Source organism: Malus sylvestris, chromosome 13 (assembly GCF_916048215.2).
Source record: "Malus sylvestris chromosome 13, drMalSylv7.2, whole genome shotgun sequence".
NCBI classification, from domain to species: Eukaryota; Viridiplantae; Streptophyta; class Magnoliopsida; order Rosales; family Rosaceae; genus Malus; species Malus sylvestris.
In genome coordinates, this window is record NC_062272.1 from 36,907,461 (window position 1) to 36,932,561 (window position 25,101).

At 37.3% G+C, this 25,101-nt stretch overlaps 1 protein-coding gene across 5 annotated transcripts; it reads left to right on the forward strand.

The window, feature by feature from the left end:
- Positions 1-14,760: 14,760 nt before the first annotated feature.
- On the forward strand, positions 14,761-24,792 carry LOC126596306 (clathrin interactor EPSIN 2-like). 5 transcript variants are annotated; one of them, XM_050262849.1, is made up of 15 exons: positions 14,761-15,020; positions 15,421-15,544; positions 15,789-15,840; positions 16,095-16,174; positions 16,244-16,322; positions 16,609-16,692; positions 16,915-17,060; positions 17,910-18,269; positions 19,249-19,290; positions 19,594-19,686; positions 19,781-19,962; positions 22,603-22,820; positions 22,899-23,805; positions 23,899-24,358; positions 24,584-24,792. In XM_050262849.1, exons 2-14 carry the CDS (start codon positions 15,510-15,512, stop codon positions 24,345-24,347), a joined length of 2,727 nt encoding a protein of 908 aa, XP_050118806.1. In that variant the 5' UTR covers positions 14,761-15,020; positions 15,421-15,509; the 3' UTR covers positions 24,348-24,358; positions 24,584-24,792. The 5 variants fall into 5 exon arrangements, with proteins under 5 accessions (XP_050118806.1, XP_050118807.1, XP_050118808.1 ...); XM_050262850.1 differs by having other exon boundaries at positions 22,612-22,820; positions 23,899-24,677; XM_050262848.1 differs by having other exon boundaries at positions 14,762-15,020; positions 23,899-24,677.
- The last annotated feature ends 309 nt before the right edge of the window (positions 24,793-25,101 follow it).

Here is a 25,101-nt window from a genome sequence, read left to right on the forward strand (position 1 = left end):
CCCTGCCCTTTCCCTCCCTGCCATCCCACGCCTATCCCCCTCTCCGTCTCTGCAGCCCACGTCTCTCAAAAATGGCGGATATGTAAATAATGCAAGGGCCCATCTCACAACAAAACTGGCAAAACTGTAAATATCTTGAAAGTTGTTCAGAGACAATATTACCCTTCTAATTTTATATAATTACCCTCCAACTCAACCACAGATATGATGGTAGTGGCGTAAATAAAGCAAAATCAAAGGGCAAAAATTTGACTGTATCTAAGCTACAGTCAAATCCTTCCTCAATTTTAGAATAGATAATGTTTAGAACATAATGGTTGGTTGACAAAAATAGTCCATCAACATGGACTTATGATGATTTTGAATCATTGAGTGTTGAAGTGTTAAACCATTTCACGAGACGGAAACTAGGCAAGGATTTCACTTTTGTGTCCCTATCCAAATGGTTCACTAAGTTTGTTGTAAACTATATAGTGAATAATAACCACATGCTCTCCAAATTGTTTGATGTATATAACACAATTGAAATAAGTTTCAAGAAAGCTAGTGGGAGTTTAGGGACCATGACTATTGTAGTCAAATGAGAAGTCAAATGAAGAATGCGAAATAACTCCAAGGGAACAAACTTTCTTTATGAAAGTATGGACATTGGAAGGGGTATTTGCAAGAAATGTCTTGCAAGTGTCAAGAACACACATTTCGAAGGTGTTGTAAATTGTTCTTGAATAGTTCAAAACAGTTGGTTCTTCTACTTGAATGCTTGATTCCGTATTAGTAACTATGTTTTACAATCGTTGTAAAAGTGTGACTAATAAGAAGTAGAAGATTAATGAGAGAAGAGAAAGTACTTCACATTCGGAACATGAATCAAATGTAGATCTCTGCGAAAGCAGGTAGTACTTACTTCCTCATATGAACTACCAAAGAAAATGGAAAAACAAAGATTGTCTTTATATTCCAATTGAATAAAGGAACTTAATTCCATATAAGAAATGGATAAATGTTTTGTTTGACAAAACATTGTTTTTTATTAATAAATGATTAGATTATTGTAATCTAATTGATTATCTCTATAGTAGAGATGATATGGTAGTGTTAACTGTTTAGAATATAACGATGCTTAAAACCCAAAAGGTTGCAAGGTAGTGACTAATCACAACAGAGTTGTGATACCTCTAAAACATAAATTACGAGTTGGTCATAGATGGATGCTTTGGATCGTTAGATCCGGATCCAATGACTTCTTGTTAAAATTGTATAGAGGTAAAATGTTTGAATCTTTATTATTTTGGAAAGGAAGAAAGAATCACAAAGTTGTTGAGGTTAATTCACTTAGATGTTAGTGGCACTTGTCCACAACATAATACTACTCATGTTGTATGACATTCACCGAAGATTACTCTCGGTTGGACTATCGTTTATTTTGAATAAACACAAGTCTGAATACTTTGCAAAAGGTTTCAAAGAATTCAAGAATGTAAGTTGATGAGTAAGACGTCTAAAGTATTTACCTCCTTAGATTTGATCCAAGGAAAGATAACACTTTAGAACAGTTTCCTTAAAATATATCAAGGAAAGAAGCATCATAAGATAATGGATTTCTCCATTAGGAGAAGAACGAACTTGAATAAGATTCAGTTTGTTGGATGTTATCAATTACCCATATATAGGATATATACTTCTAAGACAATATGATTGTCAATTAGAAGATCTTTCAAAATTTTCATGACTCCATAGGATGTAGTTGGAAAGAAAGATAAGTCTTAATCGTGTTAAAATTTAGGGTTGTGTGCTAATAAGCAATATTTGTTTGAGAATTATCTTGTGGATATCCCTAAATTAACCTTTGAATATCACTTCTATAAACCAACTAACAAATGTTGTTTTGTTGGGTAGTTCATTGTAATCCTACAATATGATTTGCCTAAGCGCAAATGAACGAGAGATAAAACTCAAAGAATGGGTTCTTTGAGAGACAAGATGATAATCAACAAATATAACAACCTAGTTCCTACACCACAAGCTCCAAGGTAGTCGAGAAGGATTTATAAACTGTCTCAATTGAATGGTTTGAACTTTATGACTATGTCATAGAGTTACACCTCTTAATTCGAAAGAAATAAGAATGAAAATCTTTATGACTACATTGAGTGTATATACGACATATACTCAACGAAATGGTAAAGTACCATTTGACCCGAAATAATGAAACCTTCATAGCTAAATGGTAGCTTAAAGTGATTACAATCAAAGAGAATGGTTGACTTGGAAGAAACCATCTTTGACATAGTCTTGGTTTCAATTAATTCAAAGATTGCTAGCTACAACTAAATGGTAATTCAATGTTTGGACATAATATGGGTTTCCGAAACCATTATTAAGATAGTATTGATAATATATGTCTGAAACTATGAATTACAAGACATGTAAGTTGTAGAGATCTATCCATCATGAATCTTAGTAAGCTAGTGGGAGCTATAAGCGTCTTATGAGAGAAAGATCAAATCGTTTGATTTCTCATAAAGATGTAAATGAATCTTTTGTTTACTAGGTTTACAAAAGATTAGTGAGAGTCGATCATGTTCTTAAATTTGAATATATACATATATGATATATTGATTCTGGAAATGAAAAGAATACTTCTTCATTAAAGTTATGACTTTGAACATTCTACAACGATAGAATGTATATAGGAGACATAGTCTATAAACATGGGATGTAAATCTATAATGATAGATTTCAAGATATAATTGGATTATATCAAGCCATAATGATAGACAAAAGATGCTATGAAGTTTCTCATATGATGATAAACTTCAATCAGAAGGACAACACTAGTGAGACTAGGAAGTTGCTCTTCTCAAAGGGAACGTACCCTTTTAGACTCCTAAAGAAACATAATGTATAAATAGAATCCTTTATGCATACACAGAAAGGTGATTTACGTATTTCATATTGTATGAAAAACACTGATATGAGTTGTACCTAGAACAGTACAAGACGATATCAGTGTAAGCCAAGGATCAGAACCATGACAACTGTCAAGTGAGTCCTTAAGTATTTAAGAAATACTAAAGGATATATTCCTCAAAGAATGAGGAAGAATTAGAATAACGTAATGGAAGCGTAAATGTATTAGATTATGAATCTAATCCATCATTGGATGTTTCTTCATTATGAATGAAGAGATAATCAGATATCTCTTTATTATGACTAAAGAGATATTTGGATGGAAACATTAAAAGTAATGACTTTAGTGTGTTCCATTGTGAATGCAAAATATATTGCCATATAGAAGCTTACAACAATGTTGTTTGGATGAGAAAGTTCATTCATGAACTCTCTATTCGGTTACAACCAGAAAGTGTCTCTAGTGTACCGATACTACGACACTAATTGGGCGATAGCTCAAGCCAGGGAATCAAGGTCTCATCATGATCCGAACTCAAATGAGAGACAAAACCACATGATTAAGAATCATGTATAATGGTGACGTCGTTATTCTCAAGGTTACTTCTATGGATAACATATAGATATCCATTGTCTAGGCCTACTACTCAGCCATTTTTGAAATGACTATAGAAGAGGTATCATCATTGATGACTAAGCTGATTGGCTCTAGTACAAGTGGGAGATTGTTGGAAATGTGCCCTAAAACCAATCATATGATGATACTTTACGAACATTTCACATGTTAAACTAATATAGTTTAATTTAAAAGGCAAAGATTATTGTTTAAAGCCGTCTCATATAAATGTTATATGCTTAAACGATAAGTCCAAGGCATATGTAATTGGGAGAATGTGATCTAAAGAAGTTTGATTCATGAGACCATTCTCTTTCGTATACATATCCTAAACGTTCCTGATCATAGGATTACCAATTGGGCATTGATAGTCCATTAAGATCAGTACGTGCTATGTCTTCTCTTAGGGAGAGTGACTGGTCTCGAGTCATTGGTGTGACTAACACCAAGACAAGCATGTAGGTGCTCAATAGAGAATGAGTCCACTGAACACGATTAACAAGGACTTCTCATACTCATGTCACATGAGAACTCATGGTTGGGATAATGCAAAGTAGTCATTTGACCTGAGGCATCATAGTTGTCTTGTGGTTAAGTCCTTGATCTTTGACTATGTCAAAGTCACTCCATCAGAGGGTGTCCACGGCATAGTTGGGGTTAAGCCACTTAGCCATGGAGGCAAGTGAATGCGCAACAAGGGATCTCTAACCTTCAAACTGTTTGAGGGAGAATACTCTATGATATGATTAAGAATCTATGGCCAGATTATGAATGAGATTTAGGAAATCGTTCCAAATCACATTCAAAGTATTCATATAAGTAAGAGAATCACATTGGATAGTAGACATGAATAAACTATCAAACCAAACAATGTGGTCAAGAGTATTGTATTAGAGAAAGACCGTATTGCATTGTAATCCTAAACTGAATAGGTTCTCCACATCTTCTAATTAGCTTGGGTAACCATGACATACTGCTAGGTGTCACTCATGGTTTGTGGAAGCCCTAAACGTGTATAATCACTAAAGGGAGAATTGAAAGTAAGTTTCAATTCACAACCGATTTGAAAGAGTTCTAATCGCCCACTGCCTCGCTAAAAGGAACCTAATAAATCGTACACCGTGTAAAGTAGAGATTGAAGAAACAACGGAGATGAGTAAGGATAATTAAATAGTTTAATTATTTATGGGAATGATTATTTAATATGATGATTAATCAAACGAATAAGTTCGTTTTAGGCCTCAGGTTAGTTTTGGGCCTTAAGGCCCAATGGGCTTCGAATGTCAAGCCCATTAACTTAAGTTGTATGACAACTTAATGAATAAAGATTCAAAAGGGCCCAAACAGCCTAAAAGCCATAAGATGGCCGGCCATATGTTGAAAGAAAGGCCTTTTGTTCTCTAGGTCACTTAATTGAAGGGACTGTATAAAGAACTTTATAGACAAAATTCTTTTAGGGTTTCTTTTGGAGAAAATTGAAGAGAACATGTTTCTCCCTTTCTCTCTAGGACGCTGGCCCCCTTGGAGGAGATTAGCTAGCAATCTTTCCTCCTCCAAGGTCACTTATCTCTTCTTCAAGTCCATCCTTGGTGTGGAAAATTAGAGGTTCTCAACTCTGGGAACTTGGAGAATCCTTTCAACCATCTTCATCCAAGAAATCCATGGATAAGAAGCAAGGAATGAAGGCCCTCTCCTTGGGTGATTAGCCTTTGTTTATGCAAAAAGGAATCAACAAAGGTATACGATTTCTCAACTCACTTTGTTCTTGAGTTGAGTCTTGGTTCACCTTTCTACTAGGCTTTGAATTTCATAGGTAATGTTTTGTTTTTGAGTGCATACAAGCATGATTCCGCCTTTAATTGTTAATTGCATGTCATAGATGTTGCTCAAATGAACATATTTTTCACAAAATTTCCTTCACTGAGGTCCGCGTTACGACTCCTTAGCACGAACATCGAGATGTCACGAACAATCCTCACCTAGAATAATTATTCAGTCACGTCTCAGAATTCTTATCAATGGAACACATAACTTACATAAAACACATCTCAATGACGTTCTAGAATGATTTGAGACTCATTGACCAAAAGTCAACCGTCGGTCATAGATTAGCGGTCGTGTCCACAACCTTACGTAACTCAATCTGAAAGATCCACATCTCAGATTTCCGACCCGTAACTTCCAAAGATACACATTGTACTTCTAAAACATCATACTAAAGTTTCATTATGATCCAACGGTTGGATCTCCGCCAATTGCCAATGAAGGAAATTTTGTGAAAAACATGTTCATTTAAGCAAGATCTATGGCATGCAATTAACATTTAAAGGCGGAATCATGCTTGTATGCACTCAAAAACAAAACATTACCCATGAAATTCAAAGCCTAGTAGAAGGGTGAACCAAGACTTAACTCAAAACAAAGTGAGTTGAGAAACTTTATACCTTTGAAGCACCTCTTTGCTTAGCAAAGGTTAATCACCCATGTGAGGGCCTTCTTTCCTTTGTCACCTTACTCCTTGGCTCCATGGATGTGGATGGAGGAACTTTGCTTCTTGGCTCCATGCCTTCTTGGATATGGATGGATGAATTGGTTTCTCCAAAAGTCCCCAAAGTTTGAGACCTCTAAGTTCCGACACCAAGGATGGTTAAGGAAGAAGATGAGTGGCCATGGAAGAGCTAGATGCTAGTAAACTCTCCCATGGTGGCCGGCTATTCTAGAGAGAAAAGAGAGAGAGTTTTTCTCACTTTTCATCCTTAGAAAACCTTAATGAGGATGGAGCAAAGATACCCTTTCTATGCTTTCAACTTTTGTATGCATTTTGGACCAAAAGGCCCTTCCTCTCTCTATGGCTGGTTTTCCCAAGCCTTTGGGCTGTTTTGGGCTTCTTGAATTTTGTTTGTTAAGTTGTCATACAACTTAAGCTAATGGGCTTGACGATTCGAAACCCAATTTGGGCTTTAAGGCCCAAAACTAACTTAAGGTTTAAAACAAACTTATTCGTTTGATTAATTAACATATTAATTAATTCTTGCCATAAACAATTAAACCATTTAATTGTCTTACTCATCTCCGTCAAATCCTTCAAGCATTACCTTACATGGTGTGCGATCCATTAGGTTCCTTTTAGCGAGGCAGTGGGTGATTAGAACTCTTTCAAATCGATTGTGAATTGAAACTTACTTTCAATTCTCCCTTTAGTGATTATACACGTTTAGGGCTTCCACAAATCATGAGTGACACCTAGCAGTATGTCATGGTTACCCAAGCTAATCAGAAGAGGTGGAGAACCTATTCAGTTTAAGATTACAATGCAATACGGTCTTTCTCTAATACAATACTCTTGACCACATTGTTTGGATTGATAGTTTATTCATGTGTACTATCCAATATGATTCATTTACTTATATGATTACCTTGAATGTGATTTGGAACGACTTCTTAAATATCATTCATACTCTGGCAAGAGATTCTTAATCATATCATAGAGTATTCTCCCTCAAACAGTTTAAAGGTTAGAGATCCTTTGTTGCGCATTCACTTGCCTCCATGACTAAGTGGCTTAACCCTAACTATGTTGTGGACACCCTCGAATGGAGTGACTTTGACATAGTCAAAGATCAAGGACCTAACCACAAGACAATTATGATGCCTCAAGTCAAATGACTACTTTGCATTATCCCAACCATGAGTTCTCATGTGACATGAGTATGAAAACTCCTTGTTGATCGTGTTCAGTGAACTCATTCTCTTTGAGCACCTACGTACTTGTCTTGGTGTCAGTCACACCAACGACTCGAGACCAGTCACTCTCCCTAAGATAAGACATAGCATGTACTGATCTTAACAGACTATCAATGCCCAATTGGCAATCCTATAATCAAGAGCGTTTAGGATATGTATACAAAAGAGAATGGTTTCATGACTCTAACTTCTTTATATCGCATTCTCCCAATTACATATGTCTTGGACTTATCGTTTAAGCGTATAACATTTATATGAGATGGCTTCAAACAATAATCTTTGCCCTTTAAATTAAACTATATTAGTTTAACATATGAAATGTCCGTAAAATATTATCATATGGTTGGTTTTAGGGCACATTTCCAACAGCCAATTCAAGTGGCGGTCAACGTTTTATTTTATGCACTAACAAATCCAATTCGGGAAGATCCGTATGTCAGATTCCCAATCTGTAAGTTTCTAATATCCTCAAATATTACATACTATAATATATTAAAGTTTGGTGACGATCCAACGGTCAGATCGTCAATTCACATAATGTTCAAGTAGCGATCTTTATCAAAACTAAGTTCAAACCATGAGATTTCATCAATCGGACTTCACCTATGGAATTGGGGTGTCAAACTTAGCTTAGAAAGGTCAAGGGGTGACTCGGCTCACGCGCCGCCGCACACAGCGGTCGGCCGTCCTGATTCGTCGGAAAATTCAACTATCTCCAAAACTTCTCAAATTTTACAAAAATGAAGATCTCAAAGAGTAGAGCAAGTTTTATACCTGTGGCCAAGTCCAATTTGGCCGGGAAATGCTCCAATTTCACTCAAACATGCCGGAAACCCTAAGATGGGTGTTCTTCGATTCGACTTCCTCGATCTTCCAACGCACCTAAAACTAATTGGGTCTTATTCCTGGGTCCAAGGGGAGTTGATTAAGGGTGGTGGTGAGTGGTGAAACTCGCCGGAATGGCAGAATCGCCGTCAAAACTCCATGGATCACCCGCATGGTTTTGCACAGTTTTGGACCTAAAAACCCTCAACTTTGGTTGGAAATGGAAGATGGGAGATGGTGGAAAAGGTTGCAGGTTATAGATAGTTGAATTTCGAATGAAAAAATGGTGGAGGTGGCCAGAAGCCACTCCGGGTTGGCGCGGGTAAATGGGTCCACGGGAATGGAGGGGAAAAATCCTTTTTTTTTTCCTCTACTAATTGGCTGATTGGTTGCTCCTCTCTCCTCTCATTGGTCCCTATTTTCTCTCCTTGAAACTGATTGGCTTCTTTCCCACAAGGTGGGAGTTCAAATAATTTAATAATCTAAAATGTAAATAACCAATTTCAAACGTCCGTAACTATACTGTTACAATCCAGACTCTCGAACGGTCTTCTCTTATGCGTTCATACCAACGAGTACTACACAAATACGCCAAAAGAATAAGTCATACGTTCCTCTAGATGATGATCAACAGAAGTCAAAATCCTTACCTCTAGGGCATTTTCGTCAATTCCCTCGATTAAAATAAATAAAAACGTAATTTTAGGGACGGGTTGTCACAAGAACCTTAGACACAAGAACCAAGAATGCTTACATCACGCATGTGATGGATGCAATACTGCTCAAACTTATACTCTAATACCAAACTGACACATCCTGACCTGGAAAGTCCACTTGGACTTCAAATCGAATTGTGCTGGTCGACACCAAGAGGGTGACGAAGCCATAAAGTATAGTGATGTGGGAAAAATGTGAATAAATTTAAATCTAAAAGTGTCTAAATACGAGAGTGCGATGTAAGCGGAAAAGAACCCATTTCACACGTGATGTTAGAGCATAAGTAAAGTACAATAGAGTGGATTGAGAATCATACCATTGAAGGTAATCTCCAATACCAAAATTTGCCCCGAATCCTCGTCGATAAGATAGCTCAGATAAAAAAATCTAGAGGGTGGAAACCAAGCAAGGGTGAGTGGCCCCTGGAAATAAAATTTTAATAAAAACTTTCTAAATCGTTATAACCCCTCATTGTAATACCTGTATAGTTTTTTTTTTTTTTTAAAACCATACCACATGTCAATGTAAAATCAAAAGTATATCAACAATAAATCCATAAATATACCACGACACAGCATCTCATGAGCAATATAAATAATCATGTGCTCAATAAATCAATGTTAGCACATTAGTCGGAGTCACCTATAGTGACCTGTACGACTCATCCATATCTCATCAATCGATGCTAGCACATAAGTCGGAGTATCCTATAATGACCTGTACGACTCATCTATATCTCATCAATTGATGCTAGCACATAAGTCGGAGTCACCTATAGTGACCTGTACGACTCATCCATATCTCATAAATCGATGCTAGCACATAAGTCGGAGTCACCTATAGTGACCTGTACGACTTATCCATATCTCATCAATAGATGTTAGCACATAAGTCGGAGTCACCTATAGTGACCTGTAGGACTCATCCATATCTTATCAATCGATGCTAGCACATAAGTCGGAGTCACCTATATTGACCTGTACGACTCATCCATATCTCATTAATCGATGCTAGCACATAAGTCGGAGTCACCTATAGTGACATGTACAACTCATCTATATCTCATCAATCGATGCTAGCACATAAGTCGGTGTCACCTATAGTGACCTGTACCACTCGTCCATATCTCATCAATCAATAGTACTGTGTCAACCGGAGTCACCTAATGTGACATGTACGACTGACCCTCATCCATCAATAGTACCATGTTAGCCAAAGCCACCTAATGTGACTTGTACGGTTGACCCTCATCACAACTATACTCATTGCAATTTCTATCATCAATAAGTACTCACCTGAAGCTTACCTGGGCGTCCGCAATGTCATTAGGCATAATCACTTTAACGTCCTAACATTCTTAATCAGAACTAAACCCAGTGATAGACTAGAATAAAATCATGGTTAATATTTAAGCTGTTAACCATCATAACTTCTGTCCTTAATGAAACCAAGTACCATATTAAATTTGGATTGTTTTATGGCTGCATCTAATTGTCTTGTTAGACTACCTACGTACCCTCAAATGGTATCAAGCTATTCGTAGTTCAACTTAGTACTTCAAAACATTCACAATAATTATATGCCGATAATATGCGTATAGATATACCATAATGCAATATATAACTCAACCATACCATAGTATTTTAACATATATATAACATGGCATAAAATGCATAGAACAATTTAAAAGCATTTGTGGAATTATCAGTCATATCTATATACGATAAAAGGAAAAGACCCACTCACCTGAGGTTCGCGCTACTACTCCCTAGCACGAACATCGAGATGTCTCGAATGATCCTCACCTAGAACAATTATTCAGTCACGTCTCAGAATTCTTATCAATAGAACACATGCCTTACATAAAACACATCTCAATGACGTTCTAGAATGATTTGAGACTCATTGACCAAAAGTCAACCGTCGGTCAAAGATCAACGGTAGTGTCCACAACCTTACGTAACTCAATCCGAAAGATCCACATCTCGGATTTCCGATCCGTAACTTCCAAAGATCCACATTGTACTTCTAAAACATCATACTAAAGTTTCATTACGATCCAACGGTTGGATCTCCGCCAATTGCCAATTCAAGTGGCAGTCAATGTTTTATTTTACGCACTAACAAATCCAATTAGGGAATATCCATACGTCAGATTCCCAATCTGTAAGTTTCTAATATCCTCAAATATTACATACTATAATGTATTAAAGTTTGGTGATGATCCAACGGTTGGATTGTCAATTCACATAATGTTCAAGTAGCGGTCTTCATCAAAACTAAGTTCAAACGATGAGATTTCATCAATCAGACTTCACCTATGGAATTGGGGTGTCAAACTTAGCTTAGAAAGGTCATGGGTGACTCGGCTCATGCGCCACTGTACATAGCGGTCGGCCGTCCCGATTCGCCGGAAAATTCAACTATATCCAAAAATTCTCAAATTTTACAAAAAATGAAGATCTCAAAGAGTAGAGCAAGTTTTATACATGTGGCCAAGTCCAATTTGGCCGGGAAAGGGTCCAATTTCACTCAAACCCGCCGGAAACCCTAAGATGGGTGTTCTTCGATTCGACTTCCTCGATCTTCCAACGCACCTAAAACTGATTGGGTCTTGTTCTTGGGTTCAAGGGGAGTTGATTAAGGGTGGTGGTGAGTGGTGAAACTCGCCGGAATGGCAGAATCACCGTCAAAACTCCATGGATCACCCGCATGGTTTTGCACGGTTTTAGACCTAAAAGCCCTCAACTTTGGTTGGAAATGGAAGATGGGAGATGGTGGAAGAGGTTGCAGGTGATGGATAGTTGAATTTCGCCTGAAAAAATGATGGAGGTGGCCGGAAGCCACTCCAGGTTGGTGCTGGTAAATGGGTCCACGGGAATGGAGGGGAAAAATCCTTTTTTTTTACCTCTACTAATTGGCTGATTGGTTGCTCCTCTCTCCTCTCATCGGTCCCTATTTTCTCTCCTTGAAACTGATTGGCTTCTTTCCCACAAGGTGGGAGTTCAAATAATTTAATAATTTAAAATGTAAATAACCAATTTCAAACGTCTGTAACTATACTGTTACAATTCGGACTCTCGAACGGTCTTCGCCTATGCATTCGTACCAACGAGTACTACACAAATACGCCAAAAAATAAGTCATACGTTCCTCTAGACGATGATCAACAAAAGTCAAAATCCTTGCCTCCAGAGCATTTTCATCAATTCCCTTGATTAAAATAAATAAAAACGTAATTTTAAGGACGGATTGTCACACAAAGCATGTTGGCCATCACCGTGAGGTGACGTAACCATAAGGGTAAGTGATGTGAAAAAGTGAATAAATTTACAACTAGCTAGAATTAATTATACTAAACAGTGAAATAGTGTGCAATCGTGGGAATAACCCACTACAATTATTCAGAGCTTAAAAGACAGTACAACTACCAAAGAGTAGTCAAAGCAGCTAAAGTACACTTATTACACAACAGTGATAAATTCATACGTCTAAACTGAAGACTTCCGATATTCCTCTAGTGCCACGAAGAGTACAACTATCTAGGTCCTAGAGGGGCGAAAAACAAAGTTGAGTGGGTCAAAAAAACAATGCTTATAAGAAAACCTTTATTTTTTAATATACTAACCCCTCGTCGTAAAATAAATATAGTTTCCTTAAAACCAAACATACTACCATATAAGTATGAAGAATCAAGTGCACGCCAACAATATATATATCACAGAAATGTGCCACAACATGAATAATTCAGCCAAAATAGAAATATAGGCATGTGTTTGACTATATACTAACACGCAAGTATATACTAACATCCGTCTATACTAACACACAAGTCAGAGTCACCTAATGTGACATGTACGACAAGCTAGGTGTAATAATATACGCTCTAGTGTTACAATCATGTGCAGGTTGCGCTAAGCACAGTCACCTATAAGTCGGAGTCACCTAATGTGACTTGTATGATAGGCTAGCACCTAACTTGAATCCAAGACGAGTATACACGTGAAGGCTGGCCCTAGCCCCGAACGGGAGCACTAACACCTGGTGTAGTAATGATAAGCTAACTATATGAATATATGTATGCTACACAATTTAAATCAATACTGAGCTCACCTGAATTTACCTGTGCATCTTGTAGAAACGTTTTAGTATTCTACCACAATACCATAATTATAAGCAAGTAAATATACGTATGGACATGCCATAACCATTTTATAATTCCAAGCACAAAGCACATTTACCAAATTAAACTAAAATTGGCATAATAGGCATAAATCATTTAAATGCAGTTTATGGAAACTATAAGCCATATATATATATATATATAGAAATAAACTGCCCACTCACAAGTACATTGCTGGGTCGTAGCCCCCGAGCCTAGCTTGGCCCCTCAAGTCCTCGGGATAAGTTTCCTCTATATGTGAAATAACTATAATAGAATTAATTAAAGCACATATATGGAAACCTAAATAAAATCCTCATAGTTTGCTCAAACATAGGATTTAAATATATGAAATCGATCTACTCGACGTCATGAACATCCCCAAAATTTTAGAAATAATTTTGGACCTTGCACGCGCCCCCACGCGCCGGCCAAAGCAAGGCCTAACGCGCCCCCACGCGCGGCTGAACCCTGACAGAGGCTTAACGGCCGTTAGGAATATTCCACAAAATATTCCTTTAAATCCTTAACAAAGGTTAACGGCATTACCTGATGCCGTTAGGATATTCCGTCAACTTTGACGGAATATTCTCCTTCTTCTCCGGTGAGCCCCATCGTCTGTCGCCATCCTCCGCCGTCGGTGCCACTATCTGCAACTCGAATCTTGCCAGTTTCTAGAAAATTTTCAAACTCGCATAACTTCTTCCTTAACCATGTTGACCTACTTTATATGGATTTGAAGCTCATGAAAAGTAGAATCACGTTATACTTGTTTGGAGTCCAAAAAGTGGATGGAGGTGGTCGGAAAACACCTCGAAAGCTTCACCCAAAAGTGAACTCCTCAAAACTTGGTTGTTTCAACGTTGATTCTTCACCAAAACTTCACTAAGGACCTCAGGGAGTTGAATGGAAGCCTTTAACATTCCTAAAAGCTTGTAACTTGGTCACAAACGCGTCGAACTCAAAACACTGAGTTTGGACCTCACAAGTTCGACGTTAAAAACTTGTCCATTTAAGGTTTTAGAGGTATGGTTGTGCTCGTAAAGGTGAGATGAGCACAAAGAAGTGGTTTTTAGGTTAGATCTGCAAGCTTTGAGGCTTGTTTGTGGTGTTGCAGAGAATAAGAGAGTTTACGAGAGGGAGAGAGAAGGAAGAGAGAAAGAGTGATATTTTCTTGCTTTTTCTGATTGGGTGCCATGTAGAGGGAAATGATGGGATTGGTGAGAGATTTGAGGGAGTTGATTGAGGGGATAGGCACAGGTAGGCTTTAAAGGGATAAGTTTTCAGATTTTCTACTTTAAAAGGAAATAGAAATCTATCCGTAACAGTGTTTCTACAATGATAAAAATCCATGTACACTCGTAACAACGTGTACAATTTAAATGCGATAGCGAGAAATAAAATAAAAGTGATATAAATACGTCCATGTCACTTGCCAAAAAGGGCATAATAATCAATTCACATACTCGGGAAGAAATTACATAGAAAATTTGGGGCAGGTCGTCACAACAGCTGTCCATGAATCGCTGCATGTAAAATTGCGTTGTCTTTTTCATCATTACGCTAATTTCCATTCAATTTCATTTTTCCCTCTAAGTAAAAGTAATTTACGATAAGTAGTTTAAAATATAAATATCGACTTTCTCCTTTTTACTATTGTTTAAAATAGGAAATGAATTATTTAGCATTTCAAAAATTTAATTCTCACAAGTATAGTTTTATTTTTAATTATAAAAATTCTAGAATACAAAATGAATTTTTTGAATGCAAATAGCAAATCATTAACACAAAAAACCCTAAAAAGCCAAAAGCCAAAATTCTTCAAAATATCTCTCTTCTTCTCACTGTTTATCTTTCTTGTTCAAAGAAGAAAGACAATTACCAAAAAAACAGCTCAGGGAATTCAGGAGCTCTCCTCTCTCCTCTCTCCTCTCTCTCTCTTACTCTCTCTCTCTCTCTGATCCTCCCTTTATCTGTACCAGATCCATTTCTTATTCTTTATTCACAATTTTTTTGGGGACCCAATAATCGCTTCAATTGGATCAGGTAGGTTTCCTTCCATTTAGATCTGGTTCTCCTTAATTTTCTTGATTTTTCTCTGTTTCAGATCTAATTCGTTCCCTTTGTTCGTATTTTCTTTGATTCAGCTCTGCTTATTTGTACATTTGATTTCAAATTCGAATTTTTTTTCCCAATTAATAGTTTTTTTATGGGTCAAATTATTATTTGGGTTTTCAATACTTGATTCGATAGATTCATTCTTTATATATATATATATGTATGTTTGTTAATTTGCAACGATTAAAGTTGATTCAAATTTGCCAACCATTTCTGTATTCGATGAAATTTGAGTTTCAATTTGATTGATCTGGGTACATTCTGTTATTAGGTCCAGAAATTTTTTATGATCCTTGTCTTCTTTGAACTAAATTGATGCTTCTTGCAGGTCAAGGTTCCTAAGAGGCGATATTCGTTTAATTGGATCGCGGATTTGCTGCTGTTGTTCATTACTAATGATTCGGAAATCGTGCTAAGATGAAGAAAGTCTTTGATCAAACTGTTAGGGACATGTAAGTCTTAAATCGTGTTCATCACTTTAAGTTGATTGCTATGTATTTTTATCAATTTTGTAGTGCTTTGATAATAATCTTCGTATGTACTTGTTACTTAATATGTGATCTTTTTTGGTTCAACGTTACGAATTCTGAATTGTTTTTTTTACGATGTTGACAAAAAAAAAAAAAAAAAAAAAAAAATTCCCGTATGGTTTGTAGCCAAAACGCTAAACTGCTGTTGTTTGTTGTGTTCTTGCAGAAAGAGAGAGGTGAACAAGAAAGTGCTGAAAGTTCCTGGAATAGAACAGAAGGTAGTTTTCTTTTTTGTTAGCTCTGCAAAAGTAGGTTGGTTAATTAACATAACTGCCTCAGGATGTAGTCCATCTCTCTCTCTCTCTGTCTCTCACTCTCACTCTCATCAACTCACACCACTCTTTCTCTCTCACTCTCACTCTCATCAACTCACACCACTCTTTCTCTCTCACTCTCACTCTCATCAACTCACACCACTCTTTCTCTCTCACTCTCACTCTCATCAACTCACACCACTCTCTCTCCTATTTAGGTTCTTGATGCTACAAGTAATGAGCCCTGGGGTCCTCATGGATCACTTCTTGCTGACATTGCACTGGCAACCCGAAACTAGTAAGTTTGACAGTTTCTTTGTATCAATTATTATCTTCAAAAGAAATTCATTCCCAAACAATTGTGCAGTCATGAATACCAGATGATCATGTCCATCATTTGGAAGCGGCTAAGTGATACTGGAAAGAACTGGAGGCATGTTTACAAGGTTTGTCATCTCTATGTACTTTGTTGGAGTTATTTGCAGACACATTGTTTAGGATTCTCTCTCTTTTGCTTGCTATCTCTGTGTCTGTCTCTTAGTCTCGCTCCCTCTCCCGTCCCCTTCCATCTCCATGTAATGTATGGGTAACTCCTATTATCACAGTCACTATATTTTTTTTTAATTTTTAATTTTTTTTATTTTTAGCTTTCACATGCATCTAGTACTATGGTGAGGTTTGTTTACTTCTGTGTTGACATGTTGTTCATATAATATTTGTGCTTAAAATCAGGCTTTAATTATCTTGGAATACATGGTGGGTCATGGGTTAGAGCGTGTCATCGATGATATCAAGGAGCATGCGTATCAAATATCGGTAACTACCGCCCTTTGTTTCCAAGATTCATATCTTCATTCATTTTTCTGATAATCACAAAGACATGAAATAGTTGTTTTGGAGTGTTGGGAAGGGATGGAACCCTTGGCATGTCATAATAATTACCCTTTTGCCCACCGCACACCACTTGGGCAACCCCATTGGATTACCCATCGACTTGTTTATCGAGCTTACTAAACCGGTACTTTTTTCCTGAAACAGACATTATCCGATTTTCAATACATTGATTCCAGTGGAAGGGACCAGGGAAGTAATGTCAGAAAGAAGTCTCAGAGTCTTGTGGCTCTTGTCAATGACAAAGAAAGGATAATTGAGGTTAGACAGAAAGCAGCTGCTAACAGGGACAAGTAAGCATTCTCTCAGTAAGGGCTTTGTTTTGATATCTACCTTTTACATTTCTTGAATTCTTTTATTTTTTATTTTAATGTTAGTTTTTATATAAGCATCCCATGCCATTAGGAACAAGAAAAGTATCTTCACTCTATATTTTTTAAAACGTTAAATTTCCGAAGTCTTGAAGTTTCTTTATTGCTTTACAGTATTAGCTGTCATTTGAGTAGTGGCAGTAACATTTCAAACAGTGATTTTTTATTTTGATATCTACCTTTTACATTTCTTGAATTCTTTTATTTTTTATTTTAATGTTAGTTTTTATATAAGCATCCCATGCCATTAGGAACAAGAAAAGTATCTTCACTCTATATTTTTTAAAACGTTAAATTTCCGAAGTCTTGAAGTTTCTTTATTGCTTTACAGTATTAGCTGTCATTTGAGTAGTGGCAGTAACATTTCAAACAGTGATTTTTTATTTTGATATCTACCTTTTACATTTCTTGAATTCTTTTATTTTTTATTTTAATGTTAGTTTTTATATAAGCATCCCATGCCATTAGGAACAAGAAAAGTATCTTCACTCTATATTTTTTAAAACGTTAAATTTCCGAAGTCTTGAAGTTTCTTTATTGCTTTACAGTATTAGCTGTCATTTGAGTAGTGGCAGTAACATTTCAAACAGTGATTTTTTAGTGTTTCACCACTTTGGATTCTAGAGCTAGGTGTAATAGAGAAAAGTAGTATTTTTTGTAGATCTATATGTATAAGCAAAGTAAAAGGAGTAATGTTGTAAAACTATGTGGGTTCATCCTTTACAGGAAGCTCTAATGAAAGGGGTTTCTGACTGATTGTATATCCAACAGGTTTCGTAATACATCATCGACAGGTGGAATGTATAGGCCTGGTTCCCATTCAAGTCTAGGAGGATATGGTGACAAATATGACGATGATCATTACGAAGGCCGCTATGGAGGCAGGGATGAAGATAGGAATGGCTATGGGAGGGAACGAGAATGGGCCTATAGGGATGATGACCGGTACAGTCGTGATGGAGATCGTTATGGCAGAGAATATGATGAACGCAACGGGAGGGAAGGTTACAGGGATGATGACTATCGAGGAAGAAGTCGAAGTGTTGATGATTACTGTCATGGCTCTAGAAGTAGAAGCTCTGATAGAGAGAGGGAGCGTTCAATTGATGATGATGGTCATTATTCCTCTCGGTAATGGTCTTTTTCCGTTGATAATTTTGAATCATTACTAGTATGTGATTAAGAAACATTTTGATTTTCTTGGTGGCATGTATTTTTTTTAGGTTATCTCATACTCTATTTTGAGGAAGTCAACTTAGCTATTTTCTTGAACATTGAGAAAGCAGATTTGTTATGTAACAATTATATTCTCTTGTTTTTATTTAATTTAATTTTTTCATTTTTATGATGGTTCCACTTTAGAAAATATTACTGTTTAAATATATGTTTTCAGCACGAAATAAAGTACCAAAGATAACTTTTCCATATTAATGCATCAAAAGTGGAAGTGCATATTTGTACATGCCAAAATTTTTTGGATGCTTTTTTTTTTATTTTTTAAATATTTGTACAGTTGAGGATGTAGTCTTGATCGTTTGCTTACTACTAGTGTTCTAAAAGTCTTGGCCTAGGCGCTAGGCGCCTGGCCACGGCCCCGATTAATGCTTGGGCGTTTAAAAAATAATAAAGGGCGCCTAGGCTAGGCCTTCGTCTAGCCCAACTAGGTGAGTCTAGTTGGGTCTAGGCGGGCTGGCGGTTTTGTGACTTTTTTTGCTTTAAATTTTTTTTAAGAAAATTGGTTAGGGTTGGAACTCTCTTTCAAATAGAAATTAGATAACTTACATTTTGCATTTCATGTTTAAATAAGTTGTAAGGGGCTTGTTGGATACTTTGATGAAACACATTATATGCTTGTTCCCCATGTTCTGAATATGTTCTAGTACTTTATAATTTGTATGTCACTTTTATGTTGCAATTTATGTTTCCCAATACAATTATGTATTATAAGTAGACACTTATTTATATGTCATAATAAATTTAATTTAAATAAAAAAACCGCCTAGGCCCCTACCTGTCACCCCGAATAGCACCTAGCGCCTTTTAGAACATTGCTTATTACTTAACCTAAATGGGAACTTCATTGTTTATTCTTGATGTGTCCTCATTGCAGTGTTAGTGGTGCTAAAACTGATGACCAATCTCAAGATGGAAGGTAACTCTTTAGTGGACATGTGCTTGAAATATATTCTTGGGTCTCTGGCTCCTATACATTGGACATGAACTTATGATTAAATCCAAATATTAAAATTTTAAAGATCTTTAAGTTGAACATGTTGATTGTTTTTTTATGGGTATATATATATATCTGTATATGTATATACATATGCCTCATATGAAGAAATATTAAAGACTTCGGTAATAAAAACAAAGTAATGATTAGTAATATATGGTAATTTCATCAGAGTATTCCAGAACATTGCCAATTCCCAATAACAATATTATTCATTTTTGGCAGGCTAAGTAGGAAATTTTCTGAACAAAACATTGGGGCTCCTTCTAGTTATGAGGAGTTTGTAAGTGAATCTCGAAGCCCTGTTCACAATGAAAGGTATTAATTTGTCTGAAATAAAGAATTTGATTCACTCATTTTTTTCTTCCTATTTTAAGCGTTAGCTCAATCAGTTACTATTTCTTGATTACAGGGGTGGTGAAACTCCAGCAGCTTCTGCTCCTAGAGCTTCTTCTCCACCTTCAAGCAATAATCCAAGCCAAGCAACCAGTGTTCATGTTGCTTCTGCATCGCCTTCGAAGCAGGAAGTGGAGCCTTCAGATGAATTTGATCCACGTGGTTCAGTTTCAGGCGATGCATTTGGTTCAGTTTCAGGTTAGTAAGTCCTGTATGCATATTTATGCTTTATCCCAGTCCAAACTGCTGAAGAATGTGCTATCATTGTGTATTTAATGAATATAACTCAAACATTCTTTATTGTGAGTTGTTTGTTGCACATGTCAGTACCGGTGTATTTGATTGGCCCCATTCAAGTGACATGGGACATCTGCTACTAAACCCTACTCTTTTATAATTTCTTTTGCGTGAATTCTTTGGTACTTTCTTTTATGTTGATTGTTTGACTAGGGGGAAGCAATCAGGTTAAGCTGTCTGATTCCTTGACTGCTTTTCTTATTGTTTTCTGATAAGAATGCATCTTTCATTAGTAAGCTATTAGTGAGGGTTTATTTGCGTTTCTGAGGTTTTTGAAGTTGGGAGAATTTTTGTTATTACATAATTCATTGGAAGTGGGTGTGGTTACGCTTATTGAATCTTTTTCTCCTCGTTTAGTTACTTGTTCAGTGTTTCACACCACGATCAACCACCTTAAAATGCTAAGTACCTTATTCTTGAAACCCTAATTCAACCTACTGTTGGAAACACTACAATTGAAGTCAAAAGTTATATTCTTGGTTACTCCCTTGACCTTTCATGGGTCATAAAATTCCCAAACAAAACACTAAATATTTTTCATCCAAAGCCTTGTAAACCCTAAACTCTAATACTCCTTGTCATTTTAAATAATCCTCCTAAAAGCCCTTATTTCAGCCATGCAATGCTGTCCTAAGTCATTGTTTGCTCAGTGTCGATGAGTATCATTGGGCTAAAGCATGCAGTATGAGTACACACTACTAAGTCACTGGAGATGGTTGATTCTCCGAACAGATTTGATGTGCTTGCATTTTAATTGGTTGTTGGAGATGGTCAAGCAAGTGAAATGTGAAAACATTGGCTGTACATGGCCCAAAGCTTGATCTTGAACAGTGTTTAAAAAAACTAGCCTCGGGGTGCGTCTAGGCACCCTTGGAGGCGGGGCTGCTGGGTTTTCGCCTCTGTTTTGTAGGGGTAGGCGTAAGGCATTGTCGGGACACGCCTAGGCGGCTGAGGTGCGCCCAGGCATTCAGTTGGGCGTTTTTTCTTTCCAAATCCAGGTCTATTTCTGCTGTTCCTCTGTTTCTGCCATTCCTCTGTGTGCCGTTCTAGTTTCAGGGAAGAAGGAGAGAAAGTTTCTCTCTCTCCAAATCCTAGTGGCAAAGTCCAACTCTTAACTCTTTTTTATTTTTTTGTTTTTTATTTAATTATTGCCCATTCAGATTCTGCCACCTACCATTTTGATTAGCTAAGATTTATTTCTCCTGAAATTTCCTATAACTACTCCACTCAGCCATTATTTGCTTTAAATTCCTTATAATAATTGCTCCACTCAATCTTTATTTCATTTTAAATTCCCCATAATAGCTCCACTTAGCCTTTATTTCCTTTTGAATTGCCTTTAATTGCGACATTCTGCCTTTATTTCCTTTCAAACTCCCTATAATTGTGGCCACTGAGCCATATTTCTCTTGAAGTTCACTATAATTGCTTACAATAAAATAAATAATTACAACATTTTAAGACTATATGACATAATTTCCAAGTACAACTACACTTAGTAATGAAGAAGAAGAAATTATCTTTGGCTTAGTTATAATTATATTTGTTTTACAAAGTATTATACTATATATATAATTATATATGCAATGTATATCAAGTTATTTAGGTCCCGTGAGGCTTTGCCTCACGCCTAAGCGGGGGTATCCATGGAACGCCTTGCCTACGGCTCCACCTTTTAATACATTGATCTTGATTGATGACTGTCTATGTCACTCACATACAATAACTTGATATTTATCTAACATAATTTTAATCTGCGAAGCACATTTGCACAATTGTTAATTGACTGGTTGACCAGTTCCATGCTGTTCTTTTTTCTGTTTCATTATGATTCATATAGTAATCTTTGTTCTCCAAGATAGTAATCTTGAAGAAACCTGTTTCATATCTATCTATTCTTTTTCTTGCATTCCTCGATGCCCGAAGTTTCTGTTATACATGCGAAAATTTGCACGTTCCCTTTGTTTAGTTAATTTTCATTAAATGAACAAAATGCGCATGAGATGTCTTATACTCAGCAGGAGCTGCGGAGGTGGAGCTAATGACATAATACTTTGTGGTATAATGATATGTTATAGTAGTTGTGAAGTCATTATGGTTATTAAGGGTGAGTGCAGTGGCGGTGGTAACATTGTGCATTATTGGGCATTGTCAAATTATTGTCGATAGCCTCCTCTTCGTTTAATATTAAGTAGGGTTTTAGCATCCTTTTATGAGCTAGTATGTCTGAGCTGCAATTTGTACTGGTTGTCCTTAATATTCTACTACTGTTGAGTGGAAGGTAGTATAGGTTTCTATGTACACCCTGTTGATACAGAGAACAAAGGTCTCATGTAACGGTGTATTTTTTCATATGTTAGTTTATGCTCCTGTGTATAAAACCAGATCATTTCTTATATGTTGTTATCCTGGAAAAAAGATCATTTACTATCTTGGTAACCTTTTGCAAGCAGGTTGTTTTGATATAAATGTTCTTTTATGTTTATGTTTGTGATTGAAATGCAGCTCTATGAGAAACTCACATTGTCTTTCCTTTAACAGCTGCCCAAGCTGCCCCAGCTGTCCAAGCAGCCCCGGTTACCTCAAACAATGTTGAGATGGACTTACTAGGTTCCCTTTCTGACTCATTCTCTTCAAATGCATTGGCCATTGTACCGACTACATCTTCTACTGCTACATTTGTAGCTGATCCCCTTGTAAACTCTAGTTCTGCAACCACATTTGCAGCAACTCCATCAACGTCTAATGTTATGAATCAGGTAGGCATTTTTGCTATTAAAATAATTTCTCAAGTGACATGCTGCTTCTTGGATTAAAAGTGTTCTCCTTCAATGCAGCCATTTGAAGATCCATTCGGTGATTCCCCTTTCAAAGAGGCGGTCCAACCTCAGCCACACACTTCCACGTCCACAGACTCTTTCACACCAACCATGAACCAGAGTGTAGATACAGCTTCCAACTTTCCCTTGGGGGATTCATTTTCTGCTGCAAGTTATTCTTTATCTGGTGTTTCCAGTGTTCAGACTCCAACAAACTCGCAATTTGTGTCTCAAGAGCTCTCTACTGAACACAACAACATGGATATTCTCGCTGATATTCTGCCACCTACCGGACCTTCACAGCAATCCTTTTCAGGTCCAACAGGTCAGCATCCACAGCCAAGTACTAATATGTATGGAAATTTTCATGTGCAGCCAGGATCTATAGTCCCTGATAATCAAACTGGATTTGCTGGACAACACAGTGGTGGGGGTTTTCCATCACAGGGAGGGCCTACAGCTACCATCACTTCACATGGAGCTCCTCAAACTCCAACAGGACCTACTGCACAGTTTAACAATGGAAGTTTCATTTCACAAGAAGGTGGATTTTCAGCTCCCAACAGCGGAAACTTCTTTTCACAACAGGGAGGTTACATGCCTCTTCATGCTCATAATGGACCGGCTGCACAGCTTAGTGGTGGGAACTTCCATCCACAACATGGTTCTGTCGGCTCGGTAGCTTCACAGGCCGCTCATCAAGCTCCATCTGGACGAGGTTCGCAACATAACAGTGATGTTCTGGGCAACGTTTTTTCACAAACAGGGCCAAACACCTCAATGGGTTCCCTGCAACCACTGTCATCTTCAACAGGGGCACTTGCTATAGTTGCTCAACCACCTAAAGACAGCAAGTTTGAAACTAAGTCAGCAGTTTGGGCTGATACGCTCAGCAGAGGCCTAGTTAATTTAAATATATCTGGAGGTGAGGTCTATGTCTCTTCTTCAACTTGTTTATTAACTATCTATGTTTTTTGTGTGTTTTATAACGGCTTTTGTTTTGTTTTTTCATTTGCAGCTAAAATTAACCCATTGAATGATATTGGAATTGATTTTGATTCCATTAATCGGAAGGAAAAGAGGATGGAGAAGCAGCCGGCAACTCCTGCAACATCTACTATTAACATGGGTAAAGCCATGGGATCTGGTTCTGGAATTGGCCGTGCAGGTGCAAGTGTTCTTAGGGCGCCACCAAACGCTATGGTGGGTTCTGGTATGGGCGTGGGGATGGGTCCTGGTCCGGGCATGGGTATGGGCCGCAGTCCTGGTGGAGGTATGGGCATGGGGGGCTATGGTGGCACAAATCAAACCATGGGTATGGGGACGAACATGGGAATGGGAATGAATATGGGCTTGGGGATGCAAAGGCAAACCAGATTACCTCCTGGTTCAAACATGCCTAGTGGTTATAACCCCATGATGGGCGCAGGTGGTAATCCTCAGCAGCCATATGGCGGCTACCGATGAAATTGACAAAAGTAAGGTTTTTACTATTAAATTCCATCACAATTCACATCTAGACCAATATTTGGTATAGAAGGTTGTATTTTGAAACAGAAGTTTTGTAATTTTGTGGCCGGCCCCATGTGATGTAATTTTCCGTTCATCGTCTTTGTAACCATGCGTTTCTTATGGGTCACAAGAGAGTGTTGTCTAGAGGTGCATTGCCTAGCTGGTCTCATCGTTTCTCTTCTTTTTATCAGGTATATTCTTTTTGGCAGATGGTGCAACACTTATAGCGATGTTTGGCTACGGACACAAACCAATAAGCGTTGATTCATTCTTCCAACTTTCTTATATTCTTTTTGTTCCTCTAGTTTTGTATATCAGTATGCGCAAAACAGAAGAGGTGTGATTGACAAATTTGGAACGAAAAAACGAAGATATCTAAGTTTTGGAAGTTCGTCTCAAATGTTATTATGTTCGGCACAAAATTCTTCAGTTAGTTTACCAATTTTGAAGCATCCATTGCTCGACATTAACTAAACCTTCGAAAACCTAGCCAAGAAAATGGCATTTCAAATTACAAGAATAACTCTGAATACAAGTCATGTGCCTTGCACAACTTATTTTATATGGAAAACTTAATGGATTTAGGGTGAGATGTTAAATTGATGATCCATCACCGTCACCATCACCACCACCACCACCACCACCTCCATCACCACCACAAAAACATACTCTACCGACTCACCATCACCACCACGACATCCACAATCTA